This window comes from Plectropomus leopardus, chromosome 13 (assembly GCF_026936395.1).
Source record: "Plectropomus leopardus strain MGB_pleo_1.0 chromosome 13, ASM2693639v1, whole genome shotgun sequence".
NCBI lineage: Eukaryota > Metazoa > Chordata > Actinopteri > Perciformes > Serranidae > Plectropomus > Plectropomus leopardus.
The window spans coordinates 14,222,196-14,249,582 of record NC_142188.1 but is presented as its reverse complement, the minus strand read 5'-3'; the positions used below and the strand labels follow the sequence as shown (position 1 = coordinate 14,249,582).

The 27,387-nt window shown below is 40.2% G+C and overlaps 3 protein-coding genes across 6 annotated transcripts in view; 2 read left to right on the top strand and 1 right to left on the bottom strand.

Moving 5' to 3' along the window:
- The window catches only part of LOC121954827 (SH3 and PX domain-containing protein 2A-like), a 66,715-nt gene extending 63,299 nt beyond the window's left edge, over nucleotides 1-3,416 (top strand). For all 4 annotated transcript variants that reach the window (XM_088086228.1, XM_042502539.2, XM_042502537.2 and 1 more), the window contains one exon: nucleotides 3-3,416. In XM_088086228.1, coding sequence (XP_087942354.1) covers nucleotides 3-1,925 — 1,923 coding nt within the window. In that variant the 3' untranslated portion in view covers nucleotides 1,926-3,416. The remainder of the gene's footprint in view (nucleotides 1-2) is intronic.
- Nucleotides 3,417-5,023: 1,607 nt separating this feature from the next.
- sorcs3b (sortilin related VPS10 domain containing receptor 3b) overlaps nucleotides 5,024-27,387 on the top strand; it is a 189,883-nt gene continuing 167,519 nt past the window's right edge. Inside the window, exons 1-3 of the mRNA XM_088086090.1 lie at nucleotides 5,024-5,197; nucleotides 15,261-15,450; nucleotides 16,640-16,710. Coding sequence (XP_087942216.1) covers nucleotides 16,653-16,710 — 58 coding nt within the window. The 5' untranslated portion in view covers nucleotides 5,024-5,197; nucleotides 15,261-15,450; nucleotides 16,640-16,652. The remainder of the gene's footprint in view (nucleotides 5,198-15,260; nucleotides 15,451-16,639; nucleotides 16,711-27,387) is intronic.
- LOC121954727 (E3 ubiquitin-protein ligase NEURL1-like) overlaps nucleotides 10,207-27,387 on the bottom strand; it is a 43,834-nt gene continuing 26,653 nt past the window's right edge. Inside the window, exons 4-6 of the mRNA XM_042502409.2 lie at nucleotides 23,610-24,326; nucleotides 16,938-17,105; nucleotides 10,207-15,127 (exon numbers count right to left, since the gene is read on the bottom strand). Of these exons, the coding sequence (XP_042358343.1) occupies nucleotides 14,883-15,127; nucleotides 16,938-17,105; nucleotides 23,610-24,326 (1,130 nt within the window). The 3' untranslated portion in view covers nucleotides 10,207-14,882. The remainder of the gene's footprint in view (nucleotides 15,128-16,937; nucleotides 17,106-23,609; nucleotides 24,327-27,387) is intronic.

Here is a 27,387-nt window from a genome sequence, read left to right as displayed (position 1 = left end):
AGGTGATTGAGAAGAACTCTGGTGGATGGTGGTATGTCCAGATAGGAGAGAAAGAGGGCTGGGCTCCCTGCTCCTACATTGACAAACGTAAAAAGCCCAACCTGAATCGCAGAACAAGCACACTGTGCCGCCCAAAAGTTCCACCCCCAGCTCCCCCTGTCAAAAAACAAGACTCAGTAGAGACAGCACCTCCCAGCAGCCCTGGCTCTGAAGCTCCAGAGTCCCCCGTGTCTCCTGGAAGGCCGGTGTATGAGGAGCCAGAATATGACGTCCCTGCCATCGGAGATCTGGACATGGAGTCTGAGTTTGAGTTTCTGAGGGGAGAAGGTTCCTTGGTGGATGTGAAAAACGAGGACACCTCTTCCGAGAAAGGATCCCACCTGTCCTCCAAGCCTTCTCCTGCTTCATCGCTCCACAGCGCCTCCTTCAAGATGTGTGAGTCATTTGAAGATGGCCATGAGGCCGAGGGGGAGGCGGAGGGAGAGGAAGAGTGCATCTATGAGAATGACGGCTTCCGGCCATTCAGGGAGACACCAGAGCGGCAGTGCAGCAAGGACTCAAATTCCTCCAAGACAAGTGTTCTGTCAGAAACCAGCAAGACTGCAAACCCGACATCAGGTGGGCGGAGACCTGCAGGCAACAAGCTGAAGATCGACTTGAACGGGAGCCTATTTTCAACCAAAGCCGAGGAGGCGTCCAGTCCTAAATCTGCCTCCAATGTGCCCAGCCCAGATCTATCCAAGAAAGACCAGGAAGACAGCAAAGCATCCTCTTCCATGAAGTCGTCCTCTAAACTAAAGCCGGTGGTGCGGCCTAAACCACAACTAGCCAAGGCGTCGAGTGCAGAGAAGATGGACATCAGCACCTTGAGAAGACAGTTGCGACCAACAGGGCAGCTGAAGAACGGCACCAAAACCAAAGGCGAGGACTCTGAGACAGCTTCTGTCATCTCCTCGGAGGACTCCTTCTCCTCTCAGAGCACATCCGATCTCTCCTCCATCTATTCTAAAGGCAGCCGAGGAGACTCTGACCTGGAGGGCTGCAGCCTGTATCGCACCACAGATCCCTACGAGAGAGTCCAAGAGTCTGAGCTCAGCTTCCCTGCTGGAGTGGAGGTGGAAGTACTGGAGAAGCAGGAGAGTGGCTGGTGGTATATCCGCTGGGGGGACACAGAGGGCTGGGCTCCGACTTACTTTTTAGAGCCTGTCAAGCAACAAGATGACATGGCAGGGTCCGAATCCGAGGGCACCCCGACGAAACCTGGAAGCCTGAGCAAGTCCAACAGCCTGGAGAAGAACGAACAAAGGGTGCAGGCGTTGAATAACATCAACCAAAACCTGAAGAAGGTCACTCCACCCATCCCCTCCAAGCCTCCGGGCGGCCTCTCAAAACCCATCGGCCTGTTCGGCTCACGAAAACAGAACAGCACCAAACAGCAGCAGGTGGTCAGACCTCAGTCTGTCTTCATATCAGCCCCGATCAGGGACGGCCCCAGCCCTGTCGGCTCTCTCAGGAGAAACGAGTCCCTCAACTCCACTGACCACCCTCGGGCCAGCCCCACAGTGCGACGCAACGCCTCCTTTGGCACCGTGCCACGCAGCCTGGCGCCAAACAACATAGCACTGCCCAACAGGAACAGATCTGGTACTGGCAGCTCCGAATCTCTTGGCCTCGGCTCTCAGAAGAATGCCCTCCCTGTGTCTACAGTGAAACCCAAACCCCACATCATCCATAACAACCTCAGAGAGGTGTATGTCTCCATTGCAGATTACCATGGCGATGAGGAAACCATGGGATTCCCAGAGGGGACGAGTCTGGAGGTCTTGGACAGAAACCCCAATGGATGGTGGTACTGCAAGGTTCTGGACAATGGGAGACCGAGAAAAGGATGGGTGCCCTCAAATTACCTCGAGAAAAAGCACTAGCACTCATGTGCGGAGCCGGCAGGACTCAGAACACGCGTGTAAAGACTACTCAGATTTATTTTGTGATAAAAAGGCTAACCCTAAGACTTTAAGCAAGGACTGAAATCTTACCCGGTACCTTTGCCAAAACGAGCAGCCAGATCAAATTGTGACTTTGAAATGAAACGAGACATCTGGTAAAATGAGTCCACATGATTCTTTGCCTGAGAAGTTGCATTAGGGGCAAGATATTGGGACTGAACCCTTTGAAACCTGGAGCAGCATCACTTTTCTTGTGCTGCTTCAGACGCTGTCATAGACAGTATTTAACCCTTTGGACCCCGAGCAAATTGGTACGATTTTTTCAAGAATATGGGAAAAAAAGGCACTGAGAAACTTGGTAAGAAATGTTCCATAAATTGCAAAAAACTTGTAGAATTAAAAGAGAAAATTTCTAGTGAAAAAAGCTTGGAAAAATCTATATTTATAATTATATTTAAAATGTTGCAAAATCAGTAAGCACATTTTCCAGGTCATTTCCTTGTTTTTTTTGTTTTTTTTTTAATTGTCAGGTAATTTTCTTCTTCTTTTTACTAATTTTTTGCTCATTTTTGGGCCATTTCTACTTTCATTTCTTGTTGTTTTCTTCCTGTGTTTTTCAAAGAAATCAAGCCAATTTGCTCAGGTTTCAAAAGGATAAAGATGCAGCCAAAGAGAAGACCAGAACACGGAAGAATGATTTTATGATATTCTTCAGTGGTTACCTTTAACTTGAACTAAGATGTCATTTTGTGTCCAGTCCTTGAACCTTTCTCTGTAAGTTTTATAATGTCATTTAAAAAAAAACTTTTTAAGCATTTAAAGCTTACTGCATGTTTGAAACGATTCATTATCCTGATGATGCCTTGAGCTATTGAAGTTAAACCTTTTTTTCCTCCTTTCAATCAAAGAAAATCTCAGTTGTTGCCAAAGCTGCTTGTGTTAGTCTCACCATGGTGCTGTCTGTTTGCATGTTTTTTTAATCTCTTTATACTGTATGTCACCTTTATGTGAAGTATTTTATCCATTTAATTGTGTAATATTGTCCTAATGAAACAATTTGTGAGCATCTCTGATCATCACAGTGTTTTCTTACACTTAAATGTAAAAACAATCCCTGATGATCACCCCTCAAATTTTTTTTTGCTTTCATTTCAGAGGCAAATGTCCAAATTAAAACTTCTCTAATGTCAGATAATTATATTTATTCAATACTTAAAAATCATATTATTGCTTATTTTATTATTATTGTAAGGAATTTGCTGATAAAACCAATTTCACAACCGCTTAAACATTTCTAATAACTGCTCTTTTAATAATTGTAACATTTTGAATTTCTGCTGGGCAGTAAATTTGACTCAACTCTTCAGTAGTTCTGGGATGCTCACTTTTGTTTTATGTTAACTGTGTGACCAGTGATGATAACTGAAGTGCCAAAAGAATTAATTAAATAAATGCACTTTTGAACAATGATTAGTACTTTATTTTCTTAAAGTTTTCATCTCTCGTAGTTACTTTTCCCCTCACACAAGCTTTGGTCCATGATTCCGGTGTTTCCAGACCTTCACATATAGTTTATTCACAGATTCGATAAATAAATAGAAATACAAACATGATTTCAAGTAAAATTAGACGTGTGAGATGGGACACCCTGAAATGCTATTCAAAGCTTGTAAACAGGAGCCCAGACATTAAAAGACTTCTCTGTCGTGTGCTCCCACAGCGCAGTTAAATCAACTCGAGCACCACTTCATCTACACCACTGTCATGCTCCAGTTAGTTTCTTACGAATGGACTTTAAACTGGCTGTTATTTGACAATAGTGACTATACAATATGAAAGGGGGCCCAGTGTGTTTTTATACAGTAGAGTGACTGGTATTAATGTTTAAGTTGTTAGCATTTGTACCACAAGGGGCAGAAACTGGACATTTTAACAGTTTATCTGTTACTTTAAGTCTGTTATACTCATCTCATACAACCGATAATATGCCCAGTGTCCTGCAGACTTTTTTTTTTCAAGGTACAAGGTAGATTTATTAGTCATTTTTAAAGGTAGTTTTACAGAATGACTAATAAATCTACCTTGTACCTTGGAAAAAAAAAAATTTAATTTAAATTTGTCCTTCAATTCTGCTACATCTTTTGGAGTCAAAGGAAAAAGGTTCAGTGTGTAGGCATTAGGGGGATATATTGGCAGAAATTGAATATAATATTTAACAATGTGCTCAGTTTCAATTCAAAGCATCCTATATAGAGAGGTAAATTTGCACAAAAAGTTTGCAAATATACACAAATTTACAAATGATTGATGAATATACAAATGTAGCATGAATATAATAGTGCATTTCCATAACAAGTACAGACATTGCTCTTCTCCAGGATATTTTAAATTATATTTAAAAATTTATAAAAATATATATAAATATATGAAAATCGCATTTAGCCATCATTTGTATTGTCAATGTAATTGTGTTTATCAAATATGTTTGCTATCATAATAAGTATTATGATAATTATTATTAAGTATTATTAGAAGTTTGTTATTATTATTAACCCAATGAAATCCAAGAAATATATCGGAAGAAGGCAATAAGCTATGGAAGAGGAAATACCAAAAAATGAAAAAAGATACTAGTCTAAAGTACGTTAGAAGTAAGTTAAAAACAAACAACAACAAAGCAAGCAAGGCAAACAAAACTTGAAAAATGTACTAAAATTAATTTTGTAACATCATTTTTAAAATGTAATTATGATAATTATAAATAGATTTTCCCTAAACATTTTTTCTCAAGCACTTAAAAAAGAGCTTTCTAAATCTTTCATTTTTTTTTTCTTTTCAATTTGTGGATTTTTTCTTACCAAACTGCTTAATGCATTTTTTCCACAGTAAAATAATAATAATAATAATAACAATAACAATAACAATAACAATAACTATAATAATAAAATCAGGGTTTAAAGGTTTAAATGGGCTGAAAGGCGTCTGAAATCATCACAAGCAAAGTTATGACACTCCGGGTTTCAAAGGGTTAAAAGAGCGGGGGGGGGTGCTGCTCCTTTTTTTCGGGAGGGGCGTGAGGGAGCGTGATTGACAGCACCTGTCAGAGTGACACCGGCGTTTCACCGAAGAGGAACAGGAAACAAAGTTGCTCTGTGGCCTTCAGGCACATATCATGGACAGACAGCATGTTAGTGATGCTGGAGACTAAAGACTCACATCAGCGTCCACCTGGACCCAAGTGACTCCTGCAGGTAAGTTTTCATGCTGTTAAACGATTGTATGTGTGCACCTTGCTGCAGCTGAGCAGCTAATCTGCTAATGTGGCCTGCACGCTGACGTTAGCAGTGCTGTTTTCCCTGGTGGATGTTTGTTTGCTGGACAACATGTGTCTTCATATATGTAAACCATCACCTTTTTCCGCCACTTGATGTCTGATTATTTTCTCAGAGTTAAACACAAGTGATTTAGAGCGCGTGTTTATGCTGTAGCAGACAAATAAAAGCCTTTTTAATTTGACTTTAATGGTCCACATGTGGCATTTTGTGTGGCACTACCGTTTATGAAAGTCATGTGAGGAGGGAGTGCTAATCATCTGCTGAATTAATTGCAAATTAATGTGGCGGATAATAAACACTTTAATGAAAACGTATCGCAGGCCATAATCACTGCTAATGTTAAGCCTCTCAGTCGCGTTGCATTAAAAGCTTTCTGCAGCGGAATAAGGCGGAGATCTCAGTCTTCATTGTGTTTATATCCAACGTTAACTGACATCTGTGCATATGCAACACAGCTCAAGTGTTTGACCAGCTGCATGCTGTTATGCAAATAATTTAGATCACACTTGGTTGCCTGACATCCCTTTCATTTCTTACCCATAACAATGAGCCAGATAGTGGTGCAGTTCACATAGACTGGCCTCCTCTGGCAGCTCGGGCCTCAGGAGAATCTGTGTTGTGTCTCACTGTTTCCCAATCGATATGTTTCCTCCTATATAGACCTGACCTAAACCCTTACTTTTTATGGTTTGATACTTACACCACTTATAACTTTATAGTTTTAATATGAAACTAAGTGTGTTTTAATCATTCTATCACTTTTTTTCTTGAGCATTTCATTTTTATATTGAATTTGTCTTTTATCTAATGATTTTAGATATTATCTTATCTGATCTTTTAATATTCCCTCTTCTATTCTCCTGAAGTCCCCCTCTTGTTATGCAGACTGGCACCAAGCTACATAACAGAAAGGCTGACCCCTTGTGAGCCATAGATCTTCAGGTCGGGCCCTTCTGGTCTCTCCAAAGTCGAGGCTTAAAACTAAAGGTGACCGTGCCTGTGCCGTCAGGGCCCTTCGGCTTTGAAACGCTCTGCCTGAGGAGATGAGGCTTGCAGAATCAGTGACTTCTTTTAATTTGCTTCTTAAAACCCTTTTTTATAGACTTGCTTTTATGTGATGTCTGTTTTGATTTTGTCTATTTTATTTAATCTTTTTTAGTTAGCCTTTTAATATATCTCTTAATTTACTTTTCTTCTGTCTCGATCATGTTTAATTCTACAGCTAGTACTATTGTTTTTGTGTTTACGGCTAATATTCTTTGAATTGTATTTACTGTTAGTGGCGTGGGTTGTTTTGTAATTGTTTCTCTTGTTTACTTTAAATTTTGTCTGGCCTTATATTAGTTTGGCAGTATTATTTGGCTACAACTTTAATCAGTGCAACCAAACTATTTTTATTTTATGAAAAGAAAAACACATATTTGATCATTTTTTTTTAATAAGGAAAACTTGCAAATATTTTTTACTCAGTTCGTGCACCTGTGCCGCCTTCCAAACCTAACCACCGAGGGGGGTGGGGGCTACACACAAGCAGGGGGGAAATCCTGTTCGATGGGGAAAACACACTTCCATACATGTGCATGTTTGACTTTGGTTTGGATGGCTTTCACTCAGTGGTTGCTGAGCTGCTTAATCTAGCATCAACTGACAAAGCAAAAGTTTTAAGTGCGGAGTTGTAGCCTGTTATATTGCCACCTTCAGCTATAATCAGAAAAACACCAAATCAAAACTCTGATGCAGTTTCAGTGTCAGACGCTGCATATTGCTGATATATTGGATCTGGTGCTTGAAATATAATAAGATTTAAAGCCTACGGGAATTTAATGTGAAATATGTCCATCCCGCTGGCTGTTTCCTCTGTTGGGATCTCATACTACACTCACTGGTCTGGAACTAAGTTATGGATACCCGTTGATCATCTTTATACCACGTTTGTCTGCTGGCTGTGTGTCTGTATTTGCTTATTTGCTCATGTTAGAGTATGTGTATATTGGAATGATAAATCAGAGGGGTTAGATATGGAGGAAAATGGAAATACAAGATGTTGCAGCTGAGATAAAGACACCCCAAGAGGCCAGTAACCTCAGATTTGAAGGCAGTGTGTCAGTCTTTGCGTCACAAGTTCTTGTATTTTGACAATAACAAAACTCAGGATGTAGGGTAACGCATACTCAATGTCGAGGTTCACTCTTGACCTTAAAAGTAGCAGATACTTGTCAGCCAGATCACAACTCAGCAGTATCGCAGGGGGGGGAGCGCTGTTGTAGCTGTGACACCTGTGAGCGCAGTGATACATGCATAGAGTGGTTTCTGTGCTGTCTGACAGGCTGTGGAGGGAGGAGCATAAACTGGCTGAACTTAATAATAATGTGAAACACTGAAAGGAGAGATGGGTCATGTGACTTCATGCCAACGATCAAAAACAAACATATCATTGGTATCCAAATTCAAAATGTAGACCTACGTGTACAAAGTCTATGGCTATGATGTATGTGTTGTTGTTTTTTCATGTTAATTATATTTTGGGGGGACTTTTGTTTTATAAAACAGTTTTGTAAGGATGGTTTTATATTTTCTTGTTGAAAAAAAAAGATTTGCATTATCACAACTTGATTCAGTATATCCTGGAGGATACAACGCCCTGATAAGGGTATAAAATCAGCAATAATCACTCACAGATATACTTGTGTTTTAAAACCTGAGATGGGACAAAGTTATGTTTTGAAAATCACAAGTAAATCAAGGCTCAAGCCCCAAACCTTGAGTTTTGAGTCTCAAACAAGTCCTGCTGCACTCACCGCCAAACGTTCTAACAATAATAAATTTGCAGAAATCAGGACAGAATTTGGAAAATATGATGTTCAAAAAGAGTAGCCTCTTCCTAAGTCTAAAGGTTTTTATATATTTGCTACTTTTGTAGTTAGTAACCTTATTGTCATTGTCATTTCTAAAATGTAGACGTGGATTGGATATTGACTGGGCAGTTTAACAGGGGTTAGGCTTAGGTTTCATTTCAACATCGGCAAGGACACGTGAAATGAGAGGTTTGGGGGTCCTTTGACAAGAAATTTAGAGTTAGACACTCAACCTGCATTCAAGTGAATATTTATGCACATACCTGTGTCTTTTCTGCATCAGTTAGTAGCGTAAATGGCTTTAATTTTGTCACAGCAGAAGTCCTGCTGTGTTTATGTTTGTATTGCCGGTAGAGCTGCAAGACATGCAAAACAAATCATATTGCAATTATTTTGACAGGTATGGCGATTGCAGTATGTGTCGCAGTGTGAGTAGGGACAGTGATTTTTGCATTACAATTTCTCTGAGAAAAAAAAAAAAAGATGTGATTTTTGCTGTGGTCTGTACCAAACAGGCATGTTCCCTTATATCTGGAATATGATTTGTAGACTAGGATGTCTGTTGCACCACAAAGCTTCAGTAATTACGGTGTGCTGTTACACATTTTACCTTCATCCGAAAAAATCGCAGCTCTTGCAATTTGGATGTTGCAAATGGCTGTATTGTTATTTTGATAATATTTCAGTTGTGCAGCCCTAATTGCGAGGGACAAATCATGCAAATATTGAGGGTGATGTGCCCCTTCCCCCCCTGAAATCTACATGTGTGCTGTCACATTCACTGAAAGCATCTCTGCTTTGACCCCGCATAGCTGCTGGTTTTGTCTTTGAGGTTTGTCTCTGCTCTCTGCAGAGCCTGTTGTCTCTGTCTCTGTCCTCTGGAGGGCAGCAGCAGTCAGCCTCTCGCTGCAGACTGAGCTCAGCATCACCGTAACCTTCACCTCCGCCTTCATCAACACAGTAATTAGATGATGCAGGGGTGAGACTTCTCGATTGATATTTCGCACTATGAACAAAGTTGTACTTTTTAAATATAATTGCACTTCTCCTCACAGCGTGTCCCTCGACGCTGCAAATCTCGCAGAGGAAAAGGATTTTACATCACGCTGAACACTGAAAGCTTAAAGCCTTAACTACAACAGAGGCACAAACTCAAACTCCGACTGTCTGATGTCTAGTTGAAATTCAAAATCGATACCGTCGCGCTTTTTTGGAATACAAATTTGATACCTTAATAGACGACGTGTGTTTGACCAAACAGCTGTCTAGAAGAGATACCACAACACGACTCAAACAAGTCTGCCAAGCCCTTAAGCCTTCAGAAGGCCGGCAGCCAGGTTCACTGAGAGGTCTGAGTGGAAAGTCTGTGTGTACACAGACACCGCTGAGATATACTGTATTCATGTCACTGTCACAGATCCTGGCTGTGTGTTTCCCTCTCACCTCTGAGAACACTTGGCCATGAACGGCAGCCACTGCTGCCTGTTTCATGTCAGCACGTCACGGCTTTATTTGTGCCTATTGGAGTGCAGCATGAAACAGAGCTGCATTAGAGCCAGGCCCGCAGGGTAGTAAATAACAGATGATGTTCACTCTGGCCAGGTCTACATACCACGACTCTAAACAGTTTCTCTGTGAGTTATAGCTGTTTACTAAAAGCCCTTGCCTTTGTTATTCATATAGTATATGGCGGGGTGTTAGTCAAGTATACTACTGAGTGTGGCGAGGGATTGAGTTAGGCGTCTGAACGATGGCTGCCTTTTTTGTTCTCTAACTGTTGCCTAATTTGAATTTTCTCGCACAAGACATTATATCAACCATTTGTATAATGTACGCTTTGGGAAAAGGTAATAGCATTAATGCTCTCTCATTCCCCGTCTTTTGTGCCAGATCAACTTGTTTCCTGCTGTGCATAAAATATAATAAGTGCTGTAACTGTGAAATGGAAATGGTCAGCTTTAACTTTTTATTGCAATTTGAGTCAAATAAACCAAAGTAGGGGGCAAGCTGTCTGTTGTATGGTTTTCTTTCATGTTAAAAAATGAGAAATGAAATGAATGAAGCCAGCAATTCAGACTTAAACTTTATTTAACAAACTGAACATAATCAAACCACTTTAAGAATGCTTTTTGACGACTAATAGAAATCCCAAACCCAGGAAACCAGAGTTATGAGCTGATTTTCTTGTCCAAAATGCACAATGTCCGCCTTCACTCACTGCTGGTTTTGTTTTGGTTGGACTGCAAATATTTGGTCACATTTGAAAACAGGCTGTCAGAGTTATGATTACCCCAGCTTCATTACAACACAAATTCAAAATAGAGTTTGCCAACTTTACACATTTTATTCCCTTTTAACAGCATAATTAAGTATATGACATTTAAGGAAATGTTTGACATCTTGGGAAATAGGCTTATTTGCTTTTAGGCAAAGAAATAGATAAAAAAGATTCCCCCAGGCCATCCTGAAGTCTTGAAATAGTGACTTTAACCATCTATAACTCATAAATCATCACTTTAGTTCATCCACCTGCCATACATTGCATATATCATATCCAATGCTTGGCAGGTGGAGTAATTAAAATTATGATTATCATGGTCCATTGTTTGATAGTTTTACTGCACATTTCTCTAAATTACTGATATTAAGTTTTACTGTATGTTTTGTGAAATATTTGATTTTATTTTTATTCTAGGCTATAGTAGCCTCCTCTGTTTTTATATATGATGTTCCAGTTTGTTAGTTTGCTTTCTGGAGATATTGGCACAAAAACATTGGCCACAGTTAGCATACAGTTAGCTTAGCATAAAGGCTAAAAACAGTTTGTCTGGCTCCGTTCAAATGTAAAGAAAGCTGCCTACAAGCACCTCCAACGCTCAGTAATTTATACCTTATATTTTGCTCATTCAAAACTGTATAAAAATGACATTGCCATTTAACAGGCGGTAATGAGCCAGATTTGGTCAGACTATTTTTCAGGCAGGAGTCAACAGAGACTCCAGGAAGTTAGGCTACTGGTTTTGAGCTTTTAGTGCTGGTAGGTGGACTTTGTCACCATTGGACAGTCAGGCTAGCTGTGTCCCGCATGTTTAGCTGCTGGCTTTAGCTTCATATGTAAGCTCTGTTTTTGGTCTCCACCAACTCCTGGAGGAAATATCTGGGTCTACAGCTGCCTCAGAGGCCTTGTCAACAGAGGCATTTTTTTCCAGAGGCCAGCATATTTTTAAAATGATTGTCAGTGGCAGCGAGATGAAATACTGGATTTTCACTCACTTTTTAACCAGCCATCCAATTACAGAAGGTAAGGGGCTGCACAGGAGACCAAGCGCGTGCTCCTCTGTGTTCACCAGCTGGTCACTAACTGTGTCTGTCTGCTGTTTAGTTTAGGGGAGCTGCAGATTCGGGTGTTAATTCTCCGCAGGCTCATCACTAATGACATGTTTCACATTGTTTCAGTTTTTATATTAAATTAATAAAAATATGGGATTATAGCCACACAGTACAATAATAGTAGTGTGTTGATGCCACAATGTTGAAATACTCCAATATGTACCATGTAAAAAGTCCAAAATGTTGCACTAGTGAAAGTACAGAAGTACTATAGACAAAATGCATTTGTTTGATCTGGAGTATCAAAAGTAAAAGTACTACTATCAGTGTAATATTAACATGTATATTATTATGTACAGTCATAATTTTTACTAGAGCTGACAGCATTTCAGTGTGGTAGCATTCAAACCACTTTATTCTTTTGGGTACTTTTTATTCTATAACTACAAGTACACATAAGATTATATACATTATGTGTACAATTTTAATCTGCAAAAATAACTACAGTTGTCAGATGAATGTTGTAGAGTAAAAAAATACCTTGCAGATTGGAAGTATAAAGTAAACACTTAAGTAGATGTAATTAGTCATGTATTTCACCACTGGATGGTGACATTGATCTTATTATCTATAATATTCATATTTTCCCAAAATGTCAAACTATTCCTTTAAGTGAAAATCAGCAGACAGATCCACAGAGACTTTCAGGGGATACAAAAGTTTTCTATAATCTTTAACTATGCAACAATAAAATAAACAATATTTTTACTTTTGGACACTATAGCCATACATATAAAACAAACAGTGATAATTCTTTAGAGTAGCATTGACAAAATAAATAAACCTCATAATGTACAGTTAATATTACACTCATCAATACGTTTTTTCTATCAAAAATGTTTCACAAACGTTTTATTTCTGCTAGGTCGTATTTGGTCAGGAAGAAAAAAACAAACAGGTAGAAATGTAAAAAGCTCAGCGTCTAAAACACAACGAAATTCCAGTATAATGCAGTGACAGAGGGGACAAGGCGATATTTAAACATTTTTAGCAGTGTATAAACTCGCACTGATATTAAGCAAACTGAAATGTTTGTATTGGTAGGTTGTGTGGTTACACCTGCTCACATCACAACCATGTCAGAGTGACTTTAAGATGAATACACTGCACAATCTGACAAGTTGATTTTACTTTTAAACAAATCTAGGAATCTGATTTCCATGAAAAAAGTAAATATATAATTTAATTATTATTCTTAATTTATGTTTACTTTATATTTAATGGTTAAGTTTACTTATGATTTAGGTATATTTGCTTAATTTTGTGAAGTTTCTGCAACTAAAAAATGACAAGTTTAATTAAATGGGTCTTTCTACGTTTTAGCAACTTCTGTAATCCAAGTTTTCTGAGCTATATATCTTTATTCTGCTGGTTGCAAACTAGTGAGTCGTATTTGTGTTTTGGTGAAGTTGCTGACACTTAGGGCAAGGTGATTCTTGTCATTTTTAAAGTGCAACGAGTTCACAAAATTAAGTAAATACAGCCACGTTTTATGTAAACTTAACAGTAAAATAAAGGGTAAATATATAGTAGGATTAATAGTTATATTTACTTTCCTTTTTCAAGGCGACCGTTTTTTAAGATCATTGTAAGTAAGATGAACTTGTCAGATTTTACAGTGTATCAACCTCCTGGTTTTCACGGTGAGGAGCCCGATAGACCGAAAGTTAGCCCAGACTTCTCTCTTTAAAGGCACTCAAAAAAACTTAACCGTGACTCAAATGTTATATAACATTTTCCCCCCACAGTGGCGAGATGACAAGCTCCTTGAAAAGACAACAAATCAGCACTTTACAAATTACCGAGTAATGTCTCAGCGAGGCCAAAATAACACCTGAAAATAGCTTGTATTTCTTAACAATTCAAAGCAGTACATAATGCATGAGATTAGTTGAGTGAAAATGTCCTTGGAGTTTGCTTTTACGGACGAGAGAGCAGCACTTAGAAACTGATATGCAAATTAAATTCTCACAATGTCCCACAACAACAAGCTACATCCTTGTTACTGACTGCACTCGTGTGATTTTTTTTTTTTCACTTGAAGGCGGATCGCTGAAATACGTCACGGAAAGCAAATATTTTTTATTTTAATGTACACATGAAAGAGAAATGTGTAACCTGAAGTAAGCGTCTCTGACTTATAGTGGGTTAACATGTTTCTCGCAGTGATGAAGAGGTTGATTCGTCATCCTTATGTGCTCATTCAGCATTTTAAAGAAAACCTCACTACCCACCAGTGTTTATTTGGATGATTTTTGTCCAATCACAGCATCCACCCGGCTTACTGAGATGGCGGGGGCGGCCGCCGAGGACATGCAACTCATGCAAGTCCCACATTTTACAGGCTTTTCATACAAACATCTGATGTATGGGGTGTGCCTGAGTCAGCTAAGACTTTCTTTGCGCCAAAACGATGTGCAGACACCAAAAAGGTGCCCCTTCCTCCGCTGTCTTTGTCCCAAACATACAACATCCTCTCTCCTGCCTCTTCCCTCCTCACTGATTTACATCCTCATTCACTGCGAGCGTGACCTTCTATGGTGACAACACTCACACTTTTTTTTTTTACCCTTCGCACATTCTGCCCTGAAATTCACAGAAGCACAGCTGGAAGTGAGATATCCGACAAAACACTTCATTTGTTTATTCTGTACCCTTTAGATTTAGGCATTTCTTTGTGTTTTATTGCAGGAGGAGTATTTTTTTTTTCTGTGCATTCAAAAAATGGCTTATTTTAGAAAAGCTTAGTCATTCTCAGTGGCTTCTGGATGCATTCAGGAAATGTCAAATAAAACAACCTTGCTATGATTTTTAAGATTTAGTAGAGATTCAATTCTTACTCTAAAACAACACGTTTAGACCCGATGCACTCTGACAAACAGTAGAGGAGCAGCTGGTGAAACCACATATTTATTCTCCATGTTTCTTCCGCAGCTCTGGACAATTTCTTGTAAAACTAGCTAGCAGCAACGCTATCACCAGCAGAACGAAGGGTTACTCTGCAGGAAGTAGGACACATGCCTCTTCAGATTACTCTTTCTCTTCAACAGATGCACAAATCACAGAGTCACTGGACAATAGTAGGTCACGTTCCTGCAGCAGCACGAACTGTTTCTGTTGATCACACTGTATGATGAAGCTCATGGGCAGTACTGTGAGCTTTCCAAGGATGTGCATTAAACATAACACAGATAGAATGTTTTAATGATGGGTTTAAAAGTCCTGCTGTAGAGTACCTGAGCCAGATTGCACACACAAACAAGCATTTGTGCTGCGTCCATCTTTACTAAGTCTTACATGGCTTTGAGAACCTCTTGAGCTGAACCTGACGATGTGACACACCGTCTAACAAAAGCCTACGTGCTGCGGTAGGTCTTGATGATGTCTTTGATCGTCCTCCTGCAGATGGGGCAGCATGCGTTGGCCATCTTTTTGAGTTTTAGGCCACAGGCGTAGCAGAGACACATGTGTCCGCAGGCGTAGAGGACCGTGTCCACCACATTCTCGTAGCAAATGGTGCATTCGTCGCCCCACGTGCCCGAGCAGGACGGGAAGGTGGGGGATTCTGGGTGGCTGGAGAATGGAGAACTCGGGGTTGTACCTGAGGCGATGTGAGAAGGAAAACAGAGAAAAACAAAGTTCTCCAATTATTTCAGGCAGACACTTGTAATTGTAGTTGTATATCCAGTAAGGGATAACATTACCGTACTCTCACTTTTTTTTTTTTCCCCCAGCGCCAAAGGTACCGGACAGCACTTCTGACCTGACGGGTTTGCCTACACGCCTACAAGTGTTGTGGTCTGCTGGTAAATGCCAAAGAAAGAAAGGACGCTTCTACCATTGACTACCAACATGTGGAACATGGCGACAAGTGCAGCTGCAGCAACAGCTGCTGTAACAGCTCCTCCGTGACTTGCAAAAAAGGTGTGTTTTCTGAAATCCAGCATATTTTTTTTCATTCCTGGTAATAGGAGGGTCACATACTCACACTATGCTGAAAAACACAAACAGCCTGAAGAAGCGCTGAGCGTCCATTCTGCATGTTTGTCTTTTTTTTTTTTTTTGTTAGACCTGAAAAATGTTAAACTTTGGGCAATGGTGTAGATTTTGTTTCACCATTAGGGGAAATACATATGAAACTGACCGTTCAGGAGTCCTCTGCCAGAAAATTTTGAGCATCAAACACTTAATGTTCTAAGTTGTGGTGAAGTTTTATGCACCACTGCACATTTTCTGCATTGTTATGATGTAAATGAATTAAATTTTGTTAAAAGTCCTCTGCAACTTTCATTCTTTTATTGGCGGGACAAATGCACAGTGACTTTGGGTAAAACACTGCACTGGTCACTAACAGTTTTTATACCCAGCCATCCAATCACAGTGGAGGAGGGGCGGGGCAAATAGGCTACCACAAAGACCAACCATTATATCTTACATGTACAAGTGCTGAATAACAGCAATGAATGAGAAATGTGTTAATATACTGAAAGCTATATATAAATATGATTCCTTTCCCAAAAAGCATTTTAGGCAGATTGTCAGGGATTGATAATAAAATGTGGATTTATTTTCATTTATGTTTTCAATACAAGAGTGTAAACTTGACTTGTACATAGGATTTGTTATGCCTTTTTTTTTAATACCAATGGATCAAGTTGAGTATTTTTAAGTTGGTATTGGTATTGACTACTACATTTCTGTATTGTAGCATAACCAAAACACTTTTTTTTAACTCCTTGAAACCTGGATCAAAATCACTTTTCTTATGCTGCATTCAGATGCCTTTTACAAGTATTTAAACCTTTGAACCCTGGACAAATAGTTTTAAATTCTTTTGAAAACATGGATAAAAAAAGGTAATGAGAAACCTGGTAAGAAATGTCCTGCAAATTGTAAGAAATAAGTAGATTTAGAAAATTATTTAAAAAAAAAAAAAAGCTTGGGAAAAAATGTCTGGAGTCGGTAATTCCTTCTTAAGTTGCTCAGTGCCTTCACGTGTTTTTGAAAAAAATCAAGCAAATTTGCCAAAGTTTTAAAGGCATAAGCTGTCAGTATCCTTTCCACTTTTGTTTTCTCTGCTAATGAAGCTCTTTATGTCGCCATTATCTGCCAGGAATTTTCTTGTCATGCTCTCTGCAGCCTGGGACAGCACGACGTCAGTGATCACTGCTTCGCATCAGCAAGGTAAATATTTGCTCCATGTGCTAACATGCGTATGGTGAGTCGGTTTCTTGGTGCTGTCACTGTTTGTGTGCTGCCGGCTGTTTTTATTGCTCCCCTGAATGTCTGCGTTTTAATCAATTTCATAAACAAAAGAAAAAATTACAAACATCTGGACAGGAAATACCGATCGGGAGGATATAAAGAGATTAAAGATCGAGAAAGGAGTTAACTAGAGCACTGGGACAAACCTGCGGAGGAGGAGAAGACGGTGTAGTAGCTGGAGTTGAGGTTGATGTTCATGGGTGTGTTGAGGTTGGGTTCTGAGTTGCCACTGCAAAGCATTGTGGGGGTGTTGGGTGTACAGGACGGAGAGCTGGGGACCGATGGTCCTCGGACGTCAGGGTGCGGAGATGAGCCTGAAGGTACAAAGGAGACATCAAGGTCATAACAGTGCGTGCTCAGAAGAGCCAAATGCAATGCTTTTGTAACTCAAATATTTCCATCAAAGTTTAGTTCGAGCTGATAATTAGCTAATGGATGAAAGTGGACGTCTTGTTGCATCTCTGTTACCGTGTCAGTCTGCCACTCTCTCCGCGCACACATTGACCCGTTGAAACCTGGTTCGACATCAGTTTTCTTGTTATGTATTCATGCACCTCTCACATGCTATTTAACCCTTTTAAACTTCAGCAAATTGGTTTGTTTGATTTGGTTATGAGCCATGTCTTGTTAAATTGCTCATTGCCCCATGTTTTTTTTTTTTGGGAAGAAATCTAACAAGTTTGCTAAGATTTCAAAGGGTTAAACCTCTTCTATCACCAAGCAGATGACTTGAGTCTATAGCATCTGTGTGTGGGTGTGTGTGAGAGTGAGTCAAGAGCCTATGAGTTGGTGTGGTCCCCCTCCTTCCTTCCTTCCTCCTTCATGAGCCCATGATCCCTCTGGGTAGGGGACAAAATGCTTTCACAGCCTGTCTATCTGTTGTCTGTCTCTTGTGATCCGTCCCCACCCGCGCCTCATAACCACCGGCTCTGGCATCAGTTCTCATATTGGCAGCTCATCTCTCCTCACAGACCAGAATACCGACCCCGTTTCCACAGACAGATTCTGATCCAGTCTGCCTGGCAGGCACACGCCATTGTTGTTTACACATTGTCCTTCAACTGACCATGGCAGAAATATTGCTACACTGTTGGGCCGGCCTCTTGTTTGGCACCGCCATCCTTCCATGTGTCAAATTATCTAATATTGCTTGTTTACATCCCGTCCCACAATTTGCTTGTCCGAATTTTCCTACAGTGACAGTGTGATGTGGAGCAATGGCTAAAAAAAGAACCACAGATGCTGAGAAATTGCTGAAATAATGAAATACTGTTGGTTTAAAATAAGAAAAGGACACATTTATGTGGTCAGAAAAATGTATACAGTTTGTTGCATAACTCTGGGTACATGCTCTGATCCATTGCTCTGAACTCTTTGGACCACTTCAATCACTGCAGTCTCAGTTTCAGCCTACGTAAACAAACCATAGTAGCCTTTTAGTCATGCAACCATCAGTTGCTGCTGAAAAATCAACAGACGAAGCAAAGTATGCATGAATACAAACTCTGGTAATCCATACAAAAAGCTTTCCATTATTTGTGTGCTTTTAAGTTTAGCCCTGGGATCAATGTGTTGCTGAGATGTGCTTTTTTCAAAGTCATCCATTTATTTATTCTTATTTTATATAACAGAGAGCCACGTATGCATACTGTAGCATTCACACACCCTTCCATTACCTACTTTAGTGTGACTTACTGTATGTGGCAGCCCAGCTGTTAGCAAATGTCCTGGTCAACTCTAATAAGACAGAAAGGATAACCTTCATGTCTATTTGTACACCCTTTCATCAAGCGTTCCTTTCATCTTCTCTTGTATTATGAATTTACTGCCGGCTGTGCGACAAGGAATGAGTATATGAGTGTCTTTACTTATGGGGGCAGTGCAGGAGGAGACTTATTTGTAGTTGAGCATGTGGTGGCTTTCAACACTTCCTTATTAATAAACATATCTCCACCACACCTGCCTTTTTTTTTGCTGGTGCCTGAGTAAGGTCAGGGTTTAAACCTGTGCTAACAGATTTTTTTGGCCACTAGAGGGCAGCAACCTGTTACCACAACAGTAACATTGACCTTTAAAGCTGATTATGGAAAACTTGTAAGCAAAGAGTTGTCATTAACATTAGGGGGTGACAGATTATCAGCCTGGCCGATATCATATCTGATCCGTCGCTAGCATAGGTAGTGTGTTTGTGTTGTGTGTTTACTATATAACTTGAACATCATTGTCACCCTGGACATCCCACTCAACCCTGTTCAAACTCTTAAACTCTATACCTTGAGATAAAAAGGAATTCATTTTTTGAATATTTGTATTGAACAGCCAAATCTAATTTGGCCAACATCATTTTGAGTCTGGTATGGCCCTAAATGTGTCTCCACTTCTTCTCAATCCTCTGAAGCCAAAATATCTTTAGATGCTACCATCTTTTGCAGGTGACGTCACTTTGAGACTTTGCTCAGCAGTGATCCCCACAGTATTAAGTTCCCGCTGTCTGACCAATTGCGAGCAGTGTCACTGACCGCTTACACACCGATAGGCACACACAGCTGGTGATGTCAAATCCCCTTTTTACAGCAATAAATAACTCATTTTAACCAAACTCATCAGGAAAATGAGCACTTAAACTTACATCAGAGTGATAACAACTGCATTATATGACAAAACAGTTTTTAATGGGACCTGTACTTTTAGTTTGTCATGTCCCATACAGTAACATGGAGAGGGTGGGGGGTGGTATTTTGTGCAGTATTTTAGCTCTGTTTCTTTCGCTACCAACTCCTGAGGGAAATGTTTGTCACTTTGGCTGCTATCTTAAATGCTTCACTATGCGCACCAGCTGGTCACTAACTCTGTGTTGCACAGTGGGGCTTTGTAGAGTCTTTCCCCTGAAAATCAATGATGCCATAAAAGCAATGAGAGTGAACCAGAGTATTAAAGCCAGAAAACCAAATGAGTTAAAAGACACCCAATCACTGCGTAGAGCTGCAGAGTGATAATTCTCTGCCTTTTTTTTAGAGGCTACACTGATCCATTGTCGTTGTTTATTTTGTTTTTTTTAAAGATATTTTTTTAGAGCTTGTAACCTCTAATCGACAGTACAGCTATAGCATGAAAGGGGGAGAGAGGAGGGATGACATGCAGCAAAGGGCCGAGGTTTGAATCAAACCTGCATGACTGCTGCGGCAAGATATAGCCCCTGTACATGCGGCGCCACCCGCTCTGCCAGTTGAGCTACTGGGCGCCGCCACAGATCCATTGTTAATATAACAACATTGTTTATAGCAGCTTTAAGATAACAGCCGAGAACTTGTGCAACCCCACAGCAGGACGCCTTTTATGAGGAAATACTCGACTACTGAAGGTCATTATTGATTCTTAATATCTCATGACATTATAAAGATAACACAGACAAAGTGACCATGTGTGAGCAACAGACTCCCATCTGTTCCACTTCACAGGCTCGACAACACCCAGCCATGACAAACTGTCACTTGACTCAGTGGCTAGATGTTTCCATGGCAACTCGTGGCATGCGGCTGCCGCGAGTGGGTGAGCAGAGACGTCACAAATGCACTCCCCACAGCTGGAGTGGGTAATGACTCAAAGAACGCTCGTACCCCAAAGAATCAGTAGAAAGCGGAGAGGGGGGGTATAAAATGCACGGGGAAAAAAGGAAGAGACGATTGGCGGACCAGTGTTCAGGGAACGAGCTGTGGGTGGAAAATGCAGCATCTCAAACCTCCATGCAATTACATTTTAATAATGCATATGGAGGGCATCATAAGGAGCTATCATGGGCCCCCTCCTGATACATAATGCTGGCTGCTGGGAGCCCACGCAAGACAGAAATAACCTCCTCAGCCCTGGTCTGACTGACTACATGAAAGAGAGGAAAGCACAGACTGTAATCCAGAAATGAATTATCAGAAAATTGAAACAAATTCTAAAACAAAAATGCTTTTTTTGAAAATATTTATTACGTTTCTAAGAACCTCTAATTATCCATTTCCTATGAAAAGAAGGCTAACCTGCTGGGACAGAGTCATCATCAGCTTAGCCAGAAGACGACACGGGGGGGAGCGAGATTGTTTTCAAAGAATTAAGACGCCTGTAAACAAATCAAAAGCACTCCCAGTTGCTGCACTCTGCAGTATTTCACAGTCACATTATAATACACTAAGTCCAAGCAACGCCAGAGCCCCATCTTATGAAAAATAGAGAATTTAAAATCCTTTAAGTGCAGGACTCTTAAAAACCGAGTGAGTCATACTAAATATTTCAAACTTAAATTGGATTTGCAGAAAATGTGGTGAAGCTTATTTACCTCTTTGCTGAAGATGTGTGCTGTGTTAAATGTCCTAGAAAATAAGCCATATCAGAGACTTTTTAAATTCTCCAAACTCTGAAAACTGCTGCAACATACAAAGAATATGTCCTGAAGCATATAAACATTAATAGAATCTGAGGACTGAAAGCAAACAAACGTAAAACCAGAAAACTAGACATCACCAAAAGCATACCCTCCACCTGTGATCAGCACCACAGCTTTTGCGCGGTATGTGTTGTCATTAAAGGGATTGTTTGGATCCTTTTGAAGGAGAGTTGTATGAGGTACTTGTCCTTAGTCAGTGTATTATGGTAGACGTCAGTAGACATGCCTTGTTTGGAGACGCACGCAGGCCAGAGTCTGACACGAAAGCTAATGCACTGCTGTGAATGAGGGTCAGCAGCAAAATGTATTTTGGCCACCAGAAGTCCCCCCTAAAATAATGAATAAATTGAAGAGAACAATATGACAGTTTTATTTTCCATTGAAAATCACCTGCTGACTCTAAGTTGAGGCAGCAAAAATACTCTCAGTACAGTGTACAGTTAAACTAAAATGTATTTTTTTTTAAGATGGCTAAAAGATGGCTTTTTTTGCTGATCCATCACAGCAGTCGGACTCCTGCGTGCTTCTCCAAACTAGGGGCATGCTGACTGACATCTACTGTTTGAGATATATTGACTATGGATAAGTACCCTGTGCACTTAAAAAAAAAAAAAGCTTAACTAAGCCTTTAAACCAGCATTTTCAACAGCTCCTGAACTTGTTAGCCATTATATGTTCTTATTCTGCTCCTTTTGAGTCAAACAGTCCTGAAGTGTGCATGCAGTCCCACATCCACAGAGCCAGAGTCGTGATTAACTTCAGGTAACGTCGTGTTATCATTGTGTGAAATCTGACAGACTCAAATGCCACCGACAGAAATTCTGTTCAGCTGCAGATACAACGTTAACATTCATATGCAAACTGCGGGGGATAGAATGTAAATTCCCAAGAGATATATGAGTTGATAAAAAGTCAAGAGAGCAGCCCAGACAGCAACGGAGGGGGAAACTATTTCATGAGTCGGCTGAGTGAGAATTCAGCTACCAAAGGTTATTTAAGGATCACAGACTGCATTATCTTCTGAATGGAAAGTTACAAATGAAATCCTGTTTAAAAAAAAAAAAAAAAAAAAGGAACATGCCTGAATCCCTTCAACCCTCATTTGTTTAAATATTCAAACTATTGCCAAAACTAACGCTAATAGGAAACTGTGCGGGTACTTTTCTTTAGGCTGAAATCTTTGTTTGGCTCTTTGGCTTTGAGTCGTGGGTTTTCTCCCACAGTCCAAGTACATGGTGAACATCACACCTGACTCCAGAAAGAAATAAGAAAGCGGTGGAAATGTCTAAAATTTAGCAAATTAGTTTGAGAACGAGATGTTTTCTGAAGGAATAATAACAATGATTAAGTCCCTTATTTTGCAAAGTTCCCTTTTCTCCTGATTGTTGACCTTTTATAAACACAGTTACATTTGCTTTCCCAAACTGAACTAAAGGGACAGTTCCCCCCCAAATCAAAAATACATATTGTTCCTTCTAACCTGTAGTGCTATTTAGCTATCTAGATTGTTTTGGTGTGAGTTGCCAAGAGTTGGAGATATCGGCCGTAGAGATGTCTGACTCCTCAGCATCATAATAGAACTAGATGGCACTTGGCTTGTTGTGCTCAAAGTGCCAAAAATTACATTTAAAAAACTCAACAGCAATGCCTGTTCCCAGAAATCATGACTCAGTTACTCAGAATAATCCACAGATCTTGTTGTGAGCAGTTTCATGTGGGAACTATTTTCTTTCTACCAAATTACAATGCCAACTAAGACTACATATTGTGCAAAAAAGATCATTTTGCCATTTTTTTTACAGATATTGCCACTGTAACATTTCACAGTATTAGTTAGTGGTCATTTTTGCATTTTATTTTCACTAGAAAAGAATATAAAAATGATGATGATGATATTTTTGCTCCCGTCTGTACTCATCAATCATGTTTTCTTACATCAGGAATATGATTTGAAAGCTGTGGGAGCTCTGTAGCACCATGATGCTTAATTTTTAATATAAAATAGTGCATCTCCTGGGATTTGAATATTGCACTTAATTTTCTATAATATTTTTGACAATTGTGCAGCCCTACCACCAACTGTATCACCTTGCAGACGGAAACATGTACGAGCTGTTGAGCTGTAACATTAGCCAGCTTACTGGTGCTGGACAGGCTGACAGTACATGCTTCTTTCTGCTCAGTGATACAGTTTGCGGTTGTAGCTAAGTTGAAAGAAAATAGTTCCTACATGAAATTGCTCATAACAAGGTCTGTGGATTATAAAAATGGGTCATGATTTCTGGAAAGAGATGATGCTGTTGAGTTTTTCAAATGTAGTTTTTTCGGCACTTTGAGTATCATAAAGAACTTTTAATACACACAGTCTGAGGTGAAGTGAGCGTACCTAAGATCCTGAGTTGTGTGATGGTGCCGTGCAGACCGTAGAACATCCAGAGTGGCCTGGAGTTATCGACACACAGCTGCATCCCTGCACTGATGCCGTTATGGCTCATCATGAACTCCCCTTCTGCGTTCACCACAAACCCCAAAATATCTCCACTGTGGAGCGGCACCGCCACCCGGCACACGGCCCAGAATTCCTTGCGGTCAACCAAGGACTCAGGGTTGGATGGGAGGTCACTGGGCCTCAGGCTGGCCGGGTCACATGACGTCACACCATAAGAGAGAGACCCAGGCCGCGTGACACCAGCCTTAACCTTCACAAACACAGTCTCTGAGCAGCGCGTCGGCCGGCTGGTGAACACCAGGGTCCTCTCGTCACTGCGGTGATCCAGCCGCGCCACCGTGTGCTTATCCAGCACAGTAACATGGACGCCGTGCACCGAGTGGAAGTGCAGGTCGTTGTCCAGATGGCTCGGCAGCAGTGAGCACTGCTGTGAGTTTTGAGAGTTTTGGGGAACATGGCAGGAGGCGGAGCTCAAGCGCTGTAGCCGTTCTTCTTCCTCATCATCTTCCTCCAGCTGCGTCTCCTGCTGCTGCAGGCTCAGGTCACACAGGCTGATGGAAAGGCGAGGGTCATCACCGTTTCTCTGAATGGAAGCCCGGTGGGCGGCAGCAAAAGAACGAGGACGCAGGCAGTCCAGGGGGACCATCTCGCTGTCTGTGGAAAAAACACACACACACACACACACACAGGGATGTTATATAATTGCTTGTTTGTGGCGTTTCGAAGAGAAAATTCAATCTGAACCAACATACAACGTCTGCAGCTAATACAGTCACTAAAATCTCCATTTACTGTCTCTCCAAGTATCCACAGAACCAAATTAAATTTACGTACCCACTTAGTATTCTGCATGTCCCCATTTTACAACACTGGTTTGTTTTACATTCACCGTCTGTGCACTGTTCATTCATCATACCTGTCACTATAAACAAATGGTGCCCTGCAGCTTCTCTGCTTTATAACATATTCATTCTGATGCACTCTCTGTGCTGAGGCTCAACAATATGAACAAATACATCAATGTTTACATACTTAGAAACATATCAGGGCTTTAAGTTGGGGCATGCTGTAGCTGCAGGCAAGTGGCTCCATCACAGTAAAAGAGATGTAACAGCATTATGTAATGTGGAGGGATAAGAGAGGCGCATGAAGCCACTGAAAGACAATAAAGCTCTGCTGTGTTTGAGCTAAGAGTCCTCTGATCATGAGCCACATTTTCTTATCACATTTCTTATTCTTAAAGTGAAGAGGGTAAAAAAAAAAACTTATGTATATCAGCATGAGACTTCCCCAGATGATTACTCACAGTGAGACATTTTTTTATGACAAGTTTTCTGAAATTTTATGTTAAATTGTGCAAATTACGCACTGATTTGCACACATCTCTGGATGAAACCAGATTAAATATTCTTGTTTCATTTTGTTGACACATTAGAGGTAAAGGTTTCTATCCTTGGGATTTGGGATATCTATTTTTATCACTGTCAACAGCCTTTTTAAAAAAATCAAATTTCCACTATGTTATTAGAAAAAGAGGAAACAACCTTTATATATGTATATTGTTTAATTCCATACTATTTTGGGGCCAAAATGAAACACTAGGGTAAAAATTTCAACTGATAGATATCACCATAAAACTTCCCCAGTTGATTACTCAAAGTAAGAAAATTATTTTTTATGTTACAAGTTTTCTGCAGTTTGTATGTTTAAGTATGCAAAAAAGGCATCATCTAATTATCAGACATTTCTAAAACAAACTTCTGAAAACTGGATAAAAACATGCTCGAAATTCTTGTTTCATTTTGTGATCATGTTTGAATCAAATGTTTTAACAGAGGAAATTTGGGATATCTCTTTTTATCACTCCCTAAATCAGAATGTACTGTCAACAGCCATAAAAAATATCTTTTTTGGCATGCTTTTTACATTTTTAGACCAAAAATAAAAAACTAAAAATTCACTATGTCACCATGTGACTTTCCCAGTTGATTATTTACATTCAGACAGATTTGTTTTGTATTACAAGTTTTCAGAAATTTTGTTTATATATACAAATGAGACATCTAATTAAATTTGTATATAAATTTCGAGAACATACGTAGGCTGAAATCTAAACTAAAGTAGACACCTAAATGTGCATTTCATACATTTTCTTGACCAGTGTATGAAAAAACTGTTTTCACTCTTCTTCTGGAATGTTGTCACAATTGAGAGCATAATGTGTTCAGATAATATTATGAACATTGTATTTGTAAAAAAGCTTTAGCAGTTTGCTTTCGGAGTTTGTGGAGGACTAAACGTTTATGTACAGTATACAGTGAGTGTCAGCTGTAATGAGTCTGAGCTGTTTCCATAACAAACTGTGTCAGCAGCAGAGACTTGATGTCCTGTATTCTACCTCTGTGCTCTGTTAACATTTTAAGTTATGTGTCTGGATGCTAAAAGCAGCTTTTTTCCGATCATTGAAAGGGAAAGGCATCCCAAAAACCATATCACATGTCCCTCTGTGGCTCTCACAAATAGCCCTTCCTATCCTAATTCTGCTCACTGTAAACTAGAAGCCACATGGGAACATCGTTGCAAAAAAGAAAACAGAGAGAGCGTGTGTCTTTCCGTGTACATGGTCGGTACAAACGGATCTGCATCGTGGCACGCTTAGGGACATGCTGCCAAATTTAACACGGCCCTCCGACAGGGGCTAAAATTAGCCTGATTGGACATTTGAGGAGAGCGAGGAGGGACAGACCGAGGGATGAGTGACATGATGGCTGAGTTGTGTGGCTCACAGCCCCGGCCTGCTTCGGGCTTCCCCTTTGGGAAGTGGATGAGTGCGACAGAGGAGGAGAGGATGAAAAATCGGGTGGGGTGGACACTTGAGAGAGAGAGAGAGGGCATACCTCACCAGCTCCTCTTTATCACAAAAAGACAGCACATCTCCGGCCAGCCACTGATAAACTGCTTGAACTTAATTACTTCCTCAGTCAAGGGTGTCCACAACCAAGCATGAGGCTCTTATTATTAGCTGCCTTATCATCTTCAAGGCAAAGTTAGCCGACTTTAGGCTATAAGAGATAAATTCTATTCTTGCTGTTACGGTTTCCCGCGGTTCACAGTTTCTGTTTTTGAGAGTGCCGTAGCAGTCAAAACAAGCTGTGAGGAGAATAGCAACTTTATTAGGGAGCTACCTATTGCAGAAAAACAAGATGTACAAAAGATAAAAGATGACAAAAACAATAAAAGATAAAGACGTGAGCCAAATAAATATGTATGATCTCTTCCTCGGTTTGGTCTCAAAAGAGTCTGGGGAAGAATTTCACACATGAAACACCTGACAAGTATGAAAAGCATCAAGTCACACGGTGAGATTACATGGCTTGAAATGCACAATACGCTATGTTTATCTTCCGTGCCCTGTGATGAACATGTGTTTATGTGTGTACACCAACATTCATAGGGTAGTTGCATAAAAAGGGGTAAAGAGCTGCTTGCATAACAAACATACAAACGTAGCAGAGACGTGGCTGCAACAGTCCTTTTCAACCTGTCCATACTTTTTATATAATAAGACTGATACCCCAACAGGATACTTCTACTGCAGGAGTTACATGCAACGATTGTGTGCTCAACCTATTTGATAATATGGAAATAACGATTTGATTAAAATGTACACATACAGTCAGCTTTAAAAGTGTGAAACCATTAATAAGTAAGCACA